The sequence below is a fragment of the Mastacembelus armatus genome, chromosome 5, assembly GCF_900324485.2.
Source record: "Mastacembelus armatus chromosome 5, fMasArm1.2, whole genome shotgun sequence".
In the NCBI taxonomy this organism is placed as follows: domain Eukaryota; kingdom Metazoa; phylum Chordata; class Actinopteri; order Synbranchiformes; family Mastacembelidae; genus Mastacembelus; species Mastacembelus armatus.
Window position 1 is genome coordinate 7,975,884 of NC_046637.1, and position 19,529 is coordinate 7,995,412.

At 40.0% G+C, this 19,529-nt stretch overlaps 1 protein-coding gene across 4 annotated transcripts; it reads left to right on the forward strand.

The window, feature by feature from the left end:
* Positions 1-1,340: 1,340 nt before the first annotated feature.
* tfap2c (transcription factor AP-2 gamma (activating enhancer binding protein 2 gamma)) lies at positions 1,341-12,004 on the forward strand. Of its 4 annotated transcripts, none has more exons than XM_026307632.2 (8): positions 1,341-1,453; positions 4,306-4,767; positions 5,118-5,169; positions 6,440-6,511; positions 7,128-7,350; positions 8,599-8,717; positions 10,109-10,250; positions 10,480-12,004. In XM_026307632.2, the coding sequence occupies exons 1-8, from the start codon at positions 1,376-1,378 to the stop codon at positions 10,772-10,774; spliced, it is 1,443 nt and encodes a 480-aa protein (XP_026163417.1). In that variant the 5' UTR covers positions 1,341-1,375; the 3' UTR covers positions 10,775-12,004. The 4 variants fall into 4 exon arrangements, with proteins under 4 accessions (XP_026163417.1, XP_026163418.1, XP_026163419.1 ...); XM_026307634.2 differs by lacking the exon at positions 1,341-1,453 and adding an exon at positions 3,319-3,737; XM_026307633.2 differs by lacking the exon at positions 6,440-6,511.
* The last annotated feature ends 7,525 nt before the right edge of the window (positions 12,005-19,529 follow it).

The following is a 19,529-nucleotide window of genomic DNA, read 5'->3' on the forward strand; positions in this document are numbered from 1 at the left end:
CCACTATAAATAATCCAATCACTGTGGCAAACATTTGAAATAAACATCGCTTTCCCCTCTGCTCATCCAGCTGCAGCCTGGGTCGTGTTTTTCACTTTGCTGTTGATGTATATCTTTCTGCGCAAGTTTAGATCACCGAGTAAGGTGGTTTACAAAGAACTAATAAAAGTAACAAGAACCACAGAAGCTCGAGCGTAAATGCTTTTCCAATTGACCTCTTGTGCAGGAGCAAAGATAAATACTTTTTCTAACTTGTTAGGACCGTGCTGCGACGTTTTTTCAAAGCACCGTATTATCTTTTTGCCCCCCCCCCCCCTTTTTTTTTTCTTTTATTGAATGGATGATTCTAAAAATGTTTTTACAGCCCACATGATGAAGCAGCAATCGGCGGCTCAAAATCAAAGTGAATTCATCGTTACTACAAAACATTTTTACAACATTCGTTTTTAACTTTAATGCCTTAAGACCAGATAATATTCTGGATTTAAATGCATTTGAGAAAACGCATTTTTCAAGAAACACCCAGTGGTTCCCATAGACGGTGCTATGCATTTAAGACATCATATTAGGCTATATTAATTTCATAGACCTTAGGATTTCATTTCTTTTTTTTTTTTTTTCTTTTTTTTATAAATTGAAAAAAAAAATCTTACAATGTATCTCACGGTTGTTTCCGTCATTTTTTCTCATTATGTAAAGTTGCATTGTTTGAGAAGACGAGTTTATGGCAGGTGTCAAGGCTGCAAATCTGAAAGGTAAGGTTATTTTCTCAGAACCAGATATGTAGGCCTAAGCTGCATTCTCAACCACATAGCCAAGACACTTTGATCTGTTCATTAGTTTAAGCTAAAGTATTTGGGAGATCAGATAACAAGAGCCATTTTAGGCCTTAAAAAGCTTCAGTGGCTTTTGAAAGCAGATTCTTTTGGTCGGCCTGAGGCTATGTGGCTTTGGGGGTGGAATTACCTCATCGTGAAATTTCCCCACGTCTCTTTTCACCTTTTCTTAAACTTTAGCCATTATGACATTGTATCTATTTTTTACTCAACAGTAGCAGATAATTATGAGATTAACTATAGGCTACACGTCTATATTGGTTATAGGCCCAGTCTAATCCTATGAGTCATATATTGATTTTACATTATTTTTAAATATATATAATGGTATATAATATATAGAATGGTTATAAGTGCATATTGTCGCCTTAATCCGGTGTAATATTACGCGCTGCTTTATAGAAACAAAATATAAGTGTCTTTTCATATAAAGAACGATATCGATGAATTGTTCTGATTTATCACACTCAGGTGTTTCGCGCTGCATGGCGCATGCGCACTGCACGGTCATCAGGTGAAGACGGCAATGTAAACCTCCCATGGTTTCACTGCGCCTCAGTGGGATTGTTGCGACTGGAGCTTTCCACATGTCTGTGCTGGAGAGGATAGAGTGGAGGGTGAGTTCACGCGTGTATTTTATTTTATTTTTTTTCTCTTACGGCTGATTTCATTTAACTCAACCTGCGTCATGTTTATCGCTTTTGCTGCTGAGCCTGCTTGTTTTATTACTTTCCACCATTATCACCTGTTTGGGATCGCGCAGCGCCCTGTGCGCTTTTCAGTAACCCGTGATTATTACTCTCTGAAAAATTGAGGCTTATTGGGTTTGGGGCTTCTGGATTACAAACCAGTGATGCTGAAATAGAGTTTGACAAAAGCTTAGTCTTCTCTTTTATTATTTCTACATAAAACAGTAGGACAGTAGAGTGGAACTCCCAGTTTAAATTCTCATCGATTTATTTTTATTAAATTATTAAATATCACAGAAATCAGTCCCGCAGGAACAGAGCGAAATCATACTTTTAAGACTAGGCATGCTGAACATCTTATAGATAACTTATTATAGATTATATAACCAAAGTACTGAAATGTGTATAAAAAGTCATTTACTGCCGATTATTGCTGTGACCTAAGGGCGTTTTTCTTGGTGTTATAGAAAGAAAGAAAAAACAACCCAGTTTGGGATTTCAAAGAGATTTATTTTGAAAAAACCACATCATATGAACGATCGCTACAGCAGGTTTATGGACAGCATATATCAAACCAACATGTTTTGTCCTCAGTTAGAGATCTGATGCATATCAAAGCTTTAAAGTTAAAGCAGGCTTGTTTTGGACATTGCAAAGCTCCACCAAAAATGTAAATGAAGTTAAGAAAGAGCTGTTTGTTGAGCTTCTCTCGGCCTTAGAGGTTTTCAGAGAATGATGCTGCTAAGCCCGAGGGCTTATTGCGGTTTGAAACAGGCACTTAAACACCACTGGGAAACACCGACTTTAAAATGTCATGTGTTTACTTGAATGCTTATTATTCTATTTAGGCACTAAAATCAGAGAGATCCATTATCTTTATCTTGAAATGCTGATTTTCTGCACAAAAATAAAAATAAAAAATAAATAAATTTGGAGTAGGAAGTGAAGTGACAAAAAGAACAAACAGCTATACACCATGAATCACATTAATAGGCCTACTAACAGTGCTACAAGCAGTAATAATTTAATCTGCCTATGGTCAAAATGAAAGGGTCATTGGTGTAAGTAGGTGTAATAAAACATTTTGAAATAACTACCAAATGTTCAGTGTAGGCTTGAGCTTTTTGTGGAATGACAAAGCTGTTTAATCTTGAAATGATAATTATTTATGGTTTAGTGGTTAGTCCGTCTTCAACATCTTTAAAACAAAAATAAATTTTAAAAAAATGATACAAATTGACTTTTATTACCTTACTTATGTATTACCTCACCCGAGTCCATGTTTTGTTTGTGACACAAATAGTGTCAAAGGCGTAGTTATAGAGAAAAATGTTTATTTGTTTTAACACAGAGGAGCCATCGCCGATGGTAACCTGATTGTTTTATAATTGAAGGGATTATTTCAGAACAACAATCATTTTTCCTTAGGCGTCTAAAGGACATGATCCTGACACAGAGCCTACAGGTAGGCCACCCTCCTGTCAAATTAAAAGCCCCCTGTTTGAGTGACTGATGGGGTTTGAGGATATTTAAAAACAAACTAGAAAACAAACTCGTGGCCGGTTTGGGAGAGTTTAACGCGCTCTGAGCCTCCGGAGTTGGGCTGTAGTGAATCGTACGGGTTTAAATGTGTGACACAGTCGGTACAGACGGACAGAATTCAGATTGGGCCACTGTCCCGCCAATCAGAAATATTTTCAATATTTCCTGACGCTGACATCAAGCGGCAGGGTGACGCCCACTCGGAGCGGCTGTGCAGATATAGTACAGTGCTCATGTTTGCACCGAGAACACTGAACGTTGCTGTTTTGTCCATAAGAGGGAGTCAAGTTTCTTACATGCACAGTTTTCGCCCACTTCCACGACAGAGCTGCAGAGCACAGTGACTCGAGAGGGGGGAATCTCGCTTGACAACGGTTATTTTCTCCCTGCGTGGCTGTGGAAACTCATATTTGTGGTCGGATAGTCCGTCGGTCAGTTCTCCTCTTCAGCCTGCACACACAGCTTCGCGTCCTAAGGGCTGGATGATCACCAGGAAGAAGCTCTTCATTCTTTCATACCTGGATTAACTCACAGGCGACGATATAGGTTGTTTTTTTTTTTGTTGGTTTTTTTTTGTCCTTTTTGTACTTGTTTGTAAAGGAGAGTCTTGTTCTCTGTCAGAATGTTGTGGAAATTAGCCGACAACGTCAAATACGAGGACGACTGTGAGGTGAGTTTCGGTGGAGACGCAGAAAGAGGGAATGTGCACTTTCACATCGAACTAAAGTTCTCAAAGCAACGCCTAGAATGAAAATGCGTTGATTTTATTTTCATATGCGTATGGTGAATCACCATAAAGGACGACACGATGGAAACCTTTAAAACAGGCAACAGCTGGGCGACAAAAAACTAAAGAGACTACAAAAAAAAGTCGAGAGACGGCTCTAACAATAAAACACGCGATTTGCAGAATATTTTTTCTTCAGTTACAACAACAATAACAGACATAATAATAATAATAATAATAATAATAATAATAATTATAATAATAATGACGATAATAATAATAATAAATAAAGTAGCAAATTCTGTTTTAGCTGCTTTATTATTCAACATTTTAATCTGTTTTCACGCCAAATACGACCAGTAGCCTATAACATTTAATGAAACATTTTATTTAAGTACAAATGTTCTTTATTTCAGCAGGCATCGTGTCAGTGACTAGTAGACATTTTCACAGATTCCTTTGAGGGACAAATGTCAACACTACCTGCCATCTTGTCATCTGTCATCCTCAGGAAAGGCACGACGGCAACAGCAATGGAAATCCCCGGCTGCCTCACCTGCCAGCGGTCAGTCAGCACCTCTACAGCCCGTCTCCCTCCCTCTCACACACGGCCAGTTCGGACTTCCAGCCCCCGTACTTTCCGCCTCCCTACCAACCCATCTCCTACCCGCAGTCCAGTGACCCCTACTCCCACCTCGGAGACCCCTTCAACATCAACTCCATACACCAGTCCCCTTCGTCGAACCAGCAGCAGCCGTGGCCCGGGCGGCAGGGCCAGGAGGGTCTGGGCGCACACTCAAGGAGCGGGCTCGCAAGTCAGATCCTGGGCCTGGAGGGAGGCTCGCCCGGGGTGAGGAGGGAAGGGTTCCGGCGGCCGGAACTGCTGCCCCCACATGCGCACGGCCTCGAGTCGTCGGTTATTGGTGATAACATGGGGATGCACGACATGGGCCACGGATTGGAGGATGTTCAAGTGAGTGGATTTCATCGAGATGACCACTTGACATTTGTCCAAGCCAAATTCTCTTGTCAAGTCGTGCTGGCATGTGTGTGCAAATGCACTTAAAAGACAGTGACCTCCTGTAGTCAAAACACAAAACACATTCCTTTACTTTATCACATGCATGCATTAGTTTGATCACACACTAGCATCATAGCAGCCAAACTACTCACTGACTGTCCATTGGAAATATCACAGTTATATTAGAGTTTTGCTTGATGAAGAAAGGGTGAAACAGTGAATGTGTTGAACATATATTTCTTTCTTTAACAGTGTCTGTGTTTTTCACCTTGCTACTTCTCTTCTTCTTTTTTTTTTACCAGCATGTAGACGACCACAGTATTATTATGGCAGATCAGACAGTCATCAAAAAAGGTGAGTTCACGCCATGTTTATGACTAGCCATTAGTGCAAAGCAACAGCAGCTCTGTTAATTTGAAAGAAAAGAAGAAAAAAGAAACATGCTGCCTGAGGTACATGTGCCTTTGTACTGTGGAATAATGATCCAGTAATTACTGGCAAGGACTGGAAATTTACTGTAAGGACTATATATTTTTTTTTTTTTTACTCTCTACATACTTGGAAATGTCATAACAATTACTTCTATAGTGGCATGTTAGGGCACTCAGTGTGAGAGTGCAGCAAAGGAGGAGTCTTCTATTTGTACTCGCACTGCATACAATGATAATCCTCATAGCCATGAGATGCACTTATCTAAGCTCGGTGTGATCCTTAGCCCATTCTGTTGAAGGTGCTTGAATGGATGCCCAGTGGGAAAGAACTGATCCCTTTCAAAAGTGACAAGCTATAGCTGACATGAAAATTGAGCAATCTCACAACCTCGGTGTTGACTGTGAGAGAAGAGGACAGCTTTGGCTCATCTTTAGGCTGGTTAAGCTTGCAATTTCAGCTCTTTTCAGTTCACATTAACAGGAAATTATGAGTTGATTTTGAAGCTGTGTTTGGCTCTGCAGAACCAGCTTTTGGCAGGGTGTGGCATTAGGCTTGCATGTGAAGGACAGTTTAGTAATTTGTTGGGACACGAACTGTTTTTAGGGAGAACTTATTCCCGCTGTTTTGTCATCAGGACTTCATTAAACAGACTTTGAGTCAGAGAAAGATCAGCTTGAGCAACGTTATTATACTGCTTAGCTTTCAGTTTTTATTTGAACCATATACAGGACAGATAGATAGATAGATAGATAGATAGATAGATTTCATTACATGTAAGATAAAATCTATAATTAAGTTTAATCATGAATCAAGGTGTTGCATGTTCAAATTCAAACCTCATGCTTAAGTTATTCACCATCAGTTAATATCACAGAAGTATGGTTAATTTATTTAAACAGTTATATTACATTTCACAGTGAACACAGTGTTGTCTTTTTTAAAGACATACCAGCGAAAATTAGGGCAATACTGTGAGGCATTGTAATAAGCCAAAGGCCATTTACACAGTACAATAAACCAACCAGTTCTTTCGGAAATCAGTGATGGCTCATTATTTTTGTTCCCATGCTCAAGGGCACGCTATGGGCAATCTAGGTTTTCCACTTGTAAACAATGGCATGTCATTCCAAAACCATTCCCCAGTGGAGCCTTAATTTAAAGCACTCATGTGACTCTGTGATTTTTGTCTCAGTATTAGGACTACGAGGTGGCAGGAACCTTGATCGCTTACAGAGGACTTATTATCAGGGGGGCATTCTTGCGGGTGAGGATGAAGATAGCTATGTTTTGTAGTGTGCTGTAATGTTCTGTATGTCCGGTGACTGTCAGTGCCTTTGTCGGTGGTTAAAAAAGTTTGAAACTGTGAACTATATTTCATCCAACTTTTGGGGCCGCTAAAAATATTATATTTAGATGATTATTTAGATATTAATATTTTTAGATTATCCATAGCGTCTGTGAGACCCAGTAAAAACAGTACAGAGGTGAACCTGTGGCATAGATGAGGTGCAGTCTGTGCATGTGTACTTGTTTGTGTTGGCATGAGGGCATTCAGATGTTTAACGGTCAGGTATCCAGTGATGGGAAAAGGCACGTAATATTTCAAAACTCTTCAGGAGTTGATTCTTGTATACTTTTGTAAAGCAGCATAGGTTTTCTTAGTCATGCAGAGATGCACACACACACTCTTTCTTGTGATTACGTACAAGAAAACACAGATTCCCTATTTTGCACAGGGATTATGATGATTAGTGCTTATGTACATACACAAGAAAAGTTCATATATAAACAAATGCTATTGCACAACCACAGCCTTTTTTTTCTCTTCTTTTGTACTTCTCCAGTCTTCTGCTTACCCAGATTTTTTCCATACCCTCCAGGTCCTGTCACTCTACCCAAAGGCAATGCGCTGGGTTTACCCTTCCAGAAAGAGTCCCTGCTGGGTATGGTATCAAACCCCACAGAGGTGTTCTGCTCCGTTCCGGGCCGTCTTTCCTTGCTGAGCTCCACTTCCAAGTACAAAGTTACCGTGGCCGAGGTTCAGAGACGTCTGTCGCCCCCAGAATGCCTCAACGCGTCACTCCTGGGAGGTGTTTTACGCAGGTCAGAGCTCAGACTCATTTAAGTTCTCGGCAGTCTGGACTTACAGATTTTCGTCCTCGTTATTGATAGTAAAAACCTTCAGCAAGCAGAAATACAGTAGCACTGATTCACAAAATCTGAGGAGTTATAGCAGTAGTGATCTGGAGACTGAAGCACAGCAGCCCATGGGAAAGGGTTTTCTAAAAGCGCAGCTTGGCTCAGTTGCTCTGGCTCATCAGTTTTTTTGCATAAGGTTCGTGACATTCTTTGTGTGGTCTGCAATTTTGGTTCTCTGCTTCCTCTATGGGGATAGGTTACATCAACACAGTACCAATCTAAAGACTCTGTGGGTGTATTTCTCTAAATGTATTTTTGCATTTGTCAGGGGTTGCAGCATGGGTAGGTTTATCTGTGGCAGAGCAGTTGACCTTATGGCACATATGTTAGTGTGGCAGTTTGCTGAGGGACTGGGAGGTTGCTCCATGTCCAGACTGGAGCATTTTGCGCTTAGAGTGCACATTTGCCACTTCCCATGTGTCTGTATTAATGCTGACATGTACACACACACACACACACACACACACACACACACACCAACAACACACACATATACGTACACAATCACAGGCATTTTTAAGTAGGTCATATAGCAATAGGAGGGGGATCGGCAGCGGAGGGGACAGGGAGAAGGGATGAAGTGGTGGGGGCACTGACACACGCCTCTCTAAAGATGCTTCCTCTCTCACCCACAATGTAGAGAGAGAGCTTTGACCGCCAGTCATGCGGAAAACTGAATTGGCCATGGCAAGTGGAGAGTTTAAGTGTTTCTGCAAATGCGTGTATGAGTGATTTCTCTGCTTTGCGTTTTGAGTGGAAGCATCAATTGCATCAGTGTTTTTTAGGTCAGGAGAGCTGTTTGTGTGTGATTTGTTTGTTATTAGACGTGTAGGATGAGGTCTCTTCTGACAAGTGCTGCACTTTCTGGATCTTGGTGAAAGCACCATAATTATACAAATATATTTTGTTTGTTTCAAATTCTTTGGTTTAAATGTCTTCAAGCAGATACTAATTGATAAAAAAGTATGATAATGTGGCAAAAGAGTGGTAAATGCTGTATTAATTTCCTAATCCCTTTAACAACTTTATGCAAATGTCAACAGATTATGAGACAAAAATGTAATCTTGCATCATCAGTTCAGTGACTACACAAATGTAGACTTAAAATGTTAATAATTTTTTTTGTTGTACTGTTCTTGTTTGGCTTTGCAGAGCCAAATCAAAAAATGGAGGTCGTTCTCTGAGAGAAAAGCTGGATAAAATCGGGCTCAACCTGCCTGCAGGAAGGAGAAAGGCAGCCAATGTCACTCTACTTACCTCACTAGTAGAAGGTATGACATGTCACTCAGTAGTTTATAGCACCTTCTTATGTATAATTGCTGTTTGTACTGGCTGGAATGTCGCTCTTATAGTATGAGAATGTGGAAACGTCAATAGTATGTGCGTCTTATGTACCGAAAAGTATCTGAAACCACACTCCAAACACTATTCATTGTTGAAATACTCTCTCGTAGAAAGACAGTGTCAGTTGCTAACGTTTTTCTTCCTTGAGAAACTTTGTTCATTTGCCTTTGGGTCAATTGCACGTTACTTTTCCTTTTGTTGTGCCATTCTGCCTGTTTATCCAAAGTCAGAACACAGGTTGTTTGTTCTCTGACTTGAGTTATCAAAAAACACTTGATACAATCTTTTTCTAGTCTATCTTGAATGCCAGCACAACCCTTATAGCGCCACAGGATCTCTCATAGCACATTTCCATTGCCAATTTTATAACGCTTCCAACTATATTAACTCAACTAATGTTCAGCTCTACTGTAAGGTAAACATTCTTTAATATACTTCTCATTTAAATGGTTTTCAATGTGGAACATAGCCACAGATCTCCCATTGCCTTCAGTCAGGTATTTACAGTATGTAGTTATAGTGCTGACACACAACATGACACCTTCATCGTTGAATAAGGAAACATGATTTAAACCTTAGCCAGGCAGTGACACTTCACCACAATCATGGTACACTTTAATCACATCTACCTGCTACGGGCAATGGTAGAATATTTTTTTCTACTCTTGCTCCCAACATGCCTAATTTTAATAAATGGACTGATGATTCTCTGCAGCAGAATGACTAGAGGCTTGTGTTATTTAGAGACCTTCAAAGCTGAATTAAGCCTTGTTATCTTGTGTTCGGCTCGCCAGGAGGCCCAGCTGACCTTAAAGCTTGTGCTTCTGAATAGCTGCCTGCGTTCTCAAGTGATGTGCTTGTCTATCAGTAAGCAGTGCTGTTTGGCGCCACGGGCACTCTCTATTAGCATTTATCCACATAAGCCCATTATGACCATGCAAATCAAACCACTCTCAAGATGGAAATATATTCATCTCACTGGCTCTTTCCCTAAACTAGAAAAGTAAGCATAGCTGATCGGTGTGTAGCTCAGCAGCTTCACGTCTTGCGCCTTGATGCTTGTGAATGTCAGGTCCGAATTGGAACTGCTAATATAATGCTGTGAATTGTTAAATTGCTCAGGCCAACTAGTTTACCACTTGATTTTTGTGGTGAAGGGTGTGCTGTGATCATGTCTGTGTAAATAACCGTGATCTTTATTTATTCAGAAATATACTGTCTTGGTTCGAGTCCAAGAACCAGTTGTCACTGTAGACTTGGATTTACAATACAGATGCCTGTTCTCTTACTTTCTTTAACAGTTGTTCGTTTCTTTCAGGTGAAGCTGTTCATTTAGCAAGAGACTTTGGTTACGTTTGTGAAACAGAGTTCCCAGCAAAGGCAATTGCCGAATACCTGGGCAGGCCGCACGTGGAACGCAATGAGGTTAATTCTCGCAAGAACATGCTTCTTGCTGCCAAGTAAGTGTTTCCTCTGGATGGGTGCTTGTAATTTGCATAGATATACCCCTCTAGCAAAGTGAAATTCTGCAAGTTGACACATCTAGACCCTTTTCAAATGCTTATATGGGTTTATAGCATGTGTGGAGCAAATTTACTGCAGTCGACGTAGTTAATTTTGAGTTAAGTATTTTTATTAAGTAAGTACGTTTTTTTCTTCTTCCTAAATCATTCTGTTTCTTACCTTCAGGCAAATTTGCAAGGAGTTCACTGACCTGCTCACTCAGGACCGTTCACCTCTAGGAAACTCCCGGCCAGCTCCCATCCTAGAGCCAGGAATCCAAGGCTGCCTGACCCACTTCAGCCTCATCACTCATGGCTTTGGCTCTCCAGCCATTTGCGCTGCCATGACCTCACTTCAGAACTACCTGAATGAGGCACTCAAACAAGTGGACAAGATGTACCTGAGCTCTGGTAGCGACACCCAAGGATCCTCAGACAGTGGAAACAAATCTGCTGACAAAATGGACAAGCACAGGAAATGAGAGCTCAGTGGAGATCCCTATGAACTCAAGAACCCCTGAGTCCCTTAATTTTGCCACCCTGTCTGCTCTTGTTGGACTTTTTTAAAATCAATATTTAGTATTGTCATTTTGAGCGCTGAATTTCTGTGTGCGCGTGTGTGTGTGTATGTTTGTGTATGTATGTGCGTGTGCATTATTGAATTTATAACATATTTTTGAGAAGTTAACATTTTCTAAAAACATGTTGCAAATCAGCCAGTACTGACATCAAAGATGAACAGCCATGGACTGGTTCTAATGGGAGCGTACCCGTTTGGTTGCCAATGTGCTGATGCTACAACCATGGGACCTGCACTCTGTTGACAAGAAGGGGAGAAGAACAAAGTGCACACTGTTTTTTCCTCCCTAGAGGACATCATTTCAAGATGAGTTGCTGTGGCTGTGAATTCCTCTCGGCTTCCCCCCTCCTGCTCTGTCTGAAGGCAAATCCACTGATTTCCTGTGTCTCAATGGACTTGCAAAGGACATTTTTTCTTTTATATGAGAAAGAGAGAGAAGAAAATCCACTTTTTGTGCTTGATTTGTACAACCACTTCAAAATGGCTCCAGTGTTATTGTGCTTTGTTCATGAGAGATGATTTGAATCTTATGTAGGTCTGTATAAGAAAAGATGATTTTGGTTTGTCAGTCTGTGTTCGGTCAGAAACCAGAGACTTTAAAGTTGGTATAATAGAAGCCTCCTCAGTGTTCATGTGGATTGTAGGCATAGCAATGCTTCCATTGTTACTCTATCTTTTAAACCTGGCAGTGACAACAGTTTCTTTCTGTGACCATGTATTCATCATCCTTAGTATTTTAAAACCACACATTAACATCAACCAACCAGCTCAGTTCTGCCAGTGTATGTATGTTGCGTGAATGTGTGTAAATGTACAGATTTCTTTCTTTAAAAAAAAAAAAAATGTTTTTAATTAGACATTAAATTCCAAACATAGAATTTTATCCAGTGTCTTGTCCTGGATGTAAATATTTTTTAATTTATGTTGTAATTTAATGGGCTTGTGTAAATAATGGTATCATTCTGGTGTATGGTTTAACTTTTTATGATGATGTGTTAAACTTTTATAAATGGGTTAGTTTTTTATCACGTAGGTTAGGAAGTGGGCATGATATACTTTTTTGAAAATATGTAAAAAAAAAATGGTTTAAATTTCAGTAAAATTGAAAATAAAATGAAAGACTCAAGTCTGATCCACTGAGTCAGTGATATTGCTAGGCCAAACAGACATACTGTGCGGACACACACGCAGATACACACAAACATTTTTTTGTTAATGGATAGCACTATTGTTCTGTAGCCTGTTTTTCTGCAATATTTTACAGGATGATGGTTAAATCATGTGTTGGAAGATATTACTATTAATACACAGCAGAGAAAAATCCCCAAACTAATGGGAACAGTAGTCATCATTATCTCTTCTCCCTTAGATTCACAAATAGGCTGTGTGGCTCAGTGAAGGCTGCAGACCTCAAAAGTACATCATGTGATCAACGAAGATGCACAGCAGACAAATGAGTTGTTTCTTTTTAACCTTAGAAAACTCTTGACACAAACTGAATGGATTATACTAAAGAACTATAACTTATTTTCTTATCTTCCTATACTTCCTGTGTTTGGAGCTGCTGTGGCGTGCTCCTACGTGAAGTGTTGCTGTGCTTTTTGTTTTCAAACTGGCTTTAATCTATGGAAACACGGTGCTGTACGTTTCGCTCTGGGAATGACAATTCCTTTGGTGTCTGATAAAAAGAAGTGGTGCAAAATTCCAGATGAGATTTACATGTGGCACAAGGTTGCGTAATCATCACTTGTCTAGCTAGTCCCTGCTGATTCATCTGGAGATTTGTCCATGAGCATCAGACACATTATTATAACAACTACAGTGCTGTATTTCATGAAGAATATATTGTATCGCTATTTCTACTCCTATGTGCAGAGTTAAGACTGTATCCTTCTTTGGGGGTCAGTGGGTGAAACCAGTGTTTCACAAAGACCAGGCTAGGGAGGCAACAGCAGCAGTGTGCCATACCTAGCACTTAAACAAGTATCAGCCTCTCCCCTCAGAACCTGTTTAACCAGACCTGTCAACCAGGTGGCTCACTGCAGCGGTTGACTTTAACTGCCTTTAGTAAATCATGTTAGCTTGTATGCTTGCCCCTGAAAGAGCAGATAATGGCAGGAGGAGGAGGTGGCGGTAGAAAAGGAGAAGCAGGTATTGGTGAGGGTTTGTGGAGGGACAAAGAGGAGGATTTCGACTAATGACCGGTTGAACACAGTTGAGGCAACACCTCCCTGTATCTGAGGTTTTGATTGGAGGGTATTTGGCCTGTGTCTTCTCTCTCTGTCCCGCTCTCTTTTTCTCTCTCTCCTCTCTTTCATGTTGTCATTCTGTCAGTTGTGTCACATTGCAGGACTTTGTTTTGGCAGCTGTCAGCTATAATACACACGCACACACAGACACACATTGAGTTTCCTCACCTTAATTGTCAGCAGAGGAGATCCTCTTTAAACAAGTCTGCAGAGCTTGTTAGATGTATATCAGAGATGTCAAATCTAAAGCTGGATGCACCAGATTTGAAACCTGAATTGATTTTCAAACATTTCTGGATAAAAAGCACAGTGAAGTTAACTCGTAAATACAAAACACAATTAAAAATATAGATGTGGAAAAACATGCGTACCAGTGACATTAAAACACCCAAAACCTACCACCAGATAATTATCATGTTTTCAATCAGACCACAATGCACCTGTTTAATGTGTCATTCCTTATTATGTGTTTTCCAAAACATAGGCAACGGTAACTGGACATTTTCCTCTCAACTGTGAGACAGTATGAGTAATTCACCTCTGACACACCTAATAAAGCTGGGAAAGGGAGGCAAGCATAAACTTGTTGAGCTTACTTGTTACCTTCATGTCTTCTTCTATGGAAAGTAAAGAAAACTCATATACTGCTTTATTTTCAGAGATTATATCTGACGTGCTAATATAATCTTTTGATGTCATTAGGAAGCCCACGGCTACTTGTCAACTCCAGATTCACTGAACTGTAGTTGTATTTCATGCCAGATCTGACTGAATGACCTTTTTTATGTAGGTCATAGCCAGTCACATGACAAATCTGTCAGGAAACATGAAAAATGCATCAAAAAGGAAAAAAAACTTCATGTTCAATATTTTGAACATGAAGTCAAATGGCTACAAAGAGACATACATTTGAATAGTTATATAACAGTTTCTTATAGTGATCCAAACCTTGCATTACCTTTACAAATTAGCAAATTTCACAGCATTTTGCCCAACACGTTCCCAGATACTTAGCACTTTACTTTCACCCCTTTCCATTTAGTCCAACCACTTCCCCTCAAAAACTGCCTTTCAAATCTGTTGTGCATTAAGCCTCATTTGCAGTCAGACTAATGGCTTGCTTGCAGTTCCCAACCACTGAAACCACTTTATGAGTTAAACTGTAGTCTTAACATCCCATGTCACAACCGACAAGCCATACCAGCGACAGTAGGTTCTCTTGCGTAAATCAGGAGTCGAGGTCAAGTCATTCCCAGCTCAGTAAACACAGGAAGTCGATGATCATTTGAATTCAAAATATGTCTCTCATTTGGAGGAAAAAGAGCAGAGCAACTTAATCTTCAGATGATTAAGTTTGCTATTCTGGTGCCTCCCACAAAGAACTGATGAAGAGATAGATGAAGGAGACATTAAATGAGTAAAAAAAAAGGGATGATAGTAACTTTATTGGTGCAAACTAGGAACAGTTTTACTATGGAGTGAAACAAATACTGGAATATCCTACTCCTCACTGAAAGATAAGTGTGTCTAGCTAATGTATGGCTGGAGGGCTGGACAAGTAAAGTAAGCTGAAAATCACATACATTTCTTGAATAACAACAATGGAGCAGGAGATTGGTCTGTTCTGGCTCATTTGTGACCAAAAAAGCATAGTGTTTAACTGTCATCATCACTGTGCACACACTGGCCAGACACATTTGTCGAAATTGTTGTTCATCACCAATTTAATGAATCATTGTCTGCTCCTCCCAGAGTATTCAGTGCAGGGGAATTTCAATTTGGCAGAGAAAAGAGGAAAATCCAGTCAATAGACACATAGATGTATGTATAATTTAATATGTTATGGAGGGTGATGTGATTCAAGCGCTTTACTTTTCTGGATTGATTTAGGATGTAGTGTTTACTTGTTGCTCTGAGGAACTTTTGAGTTGTGTCTGTTCCCAGCATGACTCGTTCCTGTGTGGCATTAAACCAACACACCTGGAGTTACAGTGAATACGCTGTGTTGGTATTTGCCTACTGATTTTGTCTGGAGGATACTGACAGACGTGTTCCCCATGAAATGGTAGTTACAGCATCCTGACAACGATTTTGTTTTCCCTGTCCGATTCGGTGATGCTCCCCAAAGTGGTCCCCAGCTTTAGCTTTAAACATTTAGAGGTGAATGGAAAATCCTCCTGATTGTTGCATAACAGGCCATTTAGACCAGCAATTGCCACCATTACAAAAAATAGGTTACTATTATACATAATAATCAACGTAGTGACAGCATTTAAAAGTACAGTAACTGGGCTGACTGATGCGGACAGCGTTGTGCTGATGAAGTTAAAAAAGAGATAGCTTATGTTCGCTTCGATCAGGGGAATTGTGTAATGACACTAGAGATCAACACTGAGCAGGGAGTTTCTCATTTCTGAGTGTGTGTGTGTGTGTGTGGAAGGCTGGGGGGGTGGGATGGCGTAAGCAGTGAGGGGAATGTAGTTCAATAATGAGAGCATTAACCAACTATTGTAGGGGGTGAACTGAGTGTGTGTGTGTGCGTGTGTATGTGTTGAGGGGAGGGGCTCTGGGGAGAGGGGGGTAGATTGCAGCCTAATCCCTGAGGAAAATGTGGAAGAAATTAATCTAAATTACAAGGATGAGGCTAGACTGGAGTCTGGGTCTGGAAGGGCTACAGAGGGAAGGGAAGGAGGTTTGGGGGGTGGGGGTTGGGGGAAGAAACATCTATTACTCCTGTCCTTTTCTGTGTTTTGGTCCCTGATTTCTTTTCTTCTTCTTCTTTTTTCCTCATCCTGTGGGAATGGGGTGGCCTGTCTTCCTTCCTTTTTGGCTGGCCACCCAGACACCCCTCCTTTACTTGCTCACGCATAGGCCTCTTACCAATTAGTCAGGAGCGTAGCTGTTGCCGGTGTGGACAGGACTGTAGGGACCCCTCAGTCCCTGCTCTCCTCCCTGTGTGCTCCTCTCTCAGACAACAGATGTCTTGGTTTCTCAGGGAACATGCAAGTCTTTGCTGGCCTCTTGCAGCCTCTCCTAAAAAATAAAGATCCTTCCCATTCTGTCCAAAACCTACCACATCCCATCATTCTTAATTACTGAAAAATGATTTGTTGTTAGGGAGCCCTAGATACTCACCACTGCACACATATTACCATATTTACACACACACTCCAACTACTAGTAAGAGCACCTTCATCTTTCTTGTACACCCTGACACAAAAACAGATAAATTACACATGATGGTTGCCGCTGCTCATCTATCTAATGAAAAGCATCTGGCTTCTCCGCCTGCTAACCAACATACAAGCAAGTCTTGTTCACCTAGGCCTGAGTGTAATGAGAACAAGCTGTTTGGTCAACAAACAGGCCTGTAAACACAAAATGTACTGTGCTTTCACATAATACTCTTTATTGGTTTAGAGAGGCAGAAATCATAAGGATAGGAGTATAACAGCACGCAATACATACATGATATCATCGCCTACGCAGGTGTTTCATCCTACAAAGGTTTTCCACAAATGTTAATTCATTTAAGTCTATCATGGGTCAATACAAAACTGATTAGTTTCAAAAAGTAACATTTGTTGCTCATTGTTATTGCTGTTAATGGGATTATGGATTAGCAAGGATTATTGATCTGTCTGTGTCTCACTGTTCATCAGTTGTTCATCTCATCATTGACTCACACATGGCTCATTCCCAAGCCTATAGTAAAGGCAGCCTGTGACCACATGGCTAACCAAGAGGTGAATGCCACCGTTATGGCTGCTTTGGTAAAACATTAAAAAGAGTTTCTCTGAAACCACATGTCATTATAGTGCTGTTTTCACAACACATAAAAAATTTGGGTTGTTTTGAACTTAATGCTAATTTATACCAAGAAAATGCTAACAGAAGGATTTGAGTACAGAAAATTTCATTCAGTTCTGACATTCTTTTACAAACCAGCCACCTAGACTCTAGGATGTGTGTCTCCAGATGAGTGAAGTCACTAGATCACAGCCTAAACAAGAGACTCATTATTTACTGTATGAAATAGCATCAATTTCCTTAACTTTCCTGTTCATAAAAGTGATTTCACTTGCTATAATGTTAATGCAGGAGGTCTTTGTTACAGCCAAGCAGGCTTATCTTTGCAATACAACAAAAGACTGAAATAAGATACAGTAAGTACAAGAAAAATGTTCTTACTGCATCAAAATAACATTTATCTGTGTGGGAAATGGAGTGAATATAATATGTTTCTACATCACTTAATATATAGGTGTGAATCACTTCTTTTCTGTATCACATAAGTATTTTCATTCCACAATAAGGATAAAATGGTCTTTGACTTTCTTTCTATGTATTTGATAGCACTTTTTAACACCCTTCCAGTATTACGTGAATCTGTATCACCTTGTTGATGGAAAAAAAAATAATACGAAGAGCTGGCCAAAACCTACATCAGTTTGTATTTTTCCATAATACTCCAGTGAGGCAAATATGACAGAGACAATGATGTTTTTAAAGGGGTACTAAATGTATATTTCAGCTGCTGAAGGGCAGTAAAAACAAGCTATAATACAGCAGTGGTATGTTACAAAAAGCTAGACTGTTATGTGGAGTTCAGGGAAATTGCTGAGTATGGTGATAATGACTTGTTTGTCATTACTCTTTTCGCATTACATGTAGCCATTTCATACATCATTAATAATAAAAATATTGAGGGGTGCAGCTTTAACCAGTCAGAAGCAGATGTCAGTGAGGGTCATAAAGTATGAGGAGGTCATGGCTAGAAAACTAGTGTACAGGCAGCCAGTAAACATTTTTTAATTTATGATTGAACTGTCTTGAAGATCCCTGGAAAGTGAACATAACACTTTCTTGTTAGCACTGAAACAATATTGTCGTCTTAAGATGTATATGATGAGGGAAAACATTTAGAAGTTGAAGAGAGTGAGTTGTTACAACCGGGACGATGGGGCATCAAGCCTACATGTGTATGCATTTGTGTGTTGTCCTCACTTCAGAGCAAGAATGCCTATAGGCAGGCACCAGCCTTTATGGTTCAGCTAAAGGTAAAACTCATTACTCCGGCCGACAGTCCCTAACCAGCTGTACTGCATGGCCTCAGGCACTTTGACTTTCCACTAATAACGATAGCAGAGCAAAAGAGAAACATGTAGAAATGTTGGATTCTGCTAAGTAAGAGGGAGAAGATGAAGCAAAAAGAGGAAAAAAAAAACAGCAGTTAAAAATAAGAAAAACAAAATGAAGAGGCAGGCAGAGAGAAGGTGGTAGACTTTAGCTTAGTTTCATTTTTTTCCCCTGGAAAAAAAAAATTAAGCTTTTTGTATAAGTTCTTTAAAACTCAAACACAACTATCCAAGTTAGAGGACACAAATCAAAACATATCCTTGGTAAGGTGCATTTTAGAGGTAGGAAATAGCCAAATGAAAAGATACATATCTGCCAAAGCAAGAGAAAATAGTAAACATGTGAAGCCAAAGCTGCTTTGAATGGATTTCTTTGACAGCAAATGCTTCCAGTATGGAGTGAATCATTGTAAAACCACATTCATTTCCTGCCTGTGTTTATCCAAAGAGGGATGAGATACAAAGCTGTCCAGACTTGTTTGCAGTGTGCCGGATAGTGTACAGAGTGGGAGATGCACTCACCTCAGACAGGGAAAGGCCATACTTAAGAAACTTGTGCTAACATAGGAACTGCAGTTTGACAGCCTCATGGCTACTGGATAAGGAATAATGGATGCCAAAAAGCTATTAGCATTTCATTTGCAACCACAATTGCTGTAAAAAAAGAAAAACAAAGAATTGCTCTAATGCACGCTTTTCTTCCTAAATTTGAATGAATCATTCATGAACGGTTTAATCAAAGACACAAGCATTTTCTCCTTTCCTCTCTTTGCTTATTCCTTCCTTCCCAGAAATTTATCCAGCCCATGTTTGGCATATGGCAGCCACAGACTTGCATGCCTCAATTATGCTGAACTCTATTGTATTGTATCGGAGGGAGGGAGAGAAAGGGAGTGATGTTTACAGTACCTACCTGTGGCATCCGGCCATGGCGCTGTTTTTGCATAAAGAGGGAAGGTGGTGATGAAAGGTGTCAGTGTCCATTGTCAGATTGGTACCTCCTCTTTAAACAACAGACTGAGAGACAGAGAGAAGAAAAAAGTGAAACAGTAGAGCTATTTTCTGCTGTGGTTTTACCAAACAGGGAGCATTAAGATGTAGAAATAACATAACAATTTAATCCTCTGTATGAAAACTGAAATATAAAATATTAGACACTATGATTATATTACTCACTTGAAAAAACTGCAGAAAAAAAAAACAATGCTTGAAGTCACAGACGTGAGATGAAGGAAAAAGGAATTTTCTGATGTCTGGATGTGGAAATAGT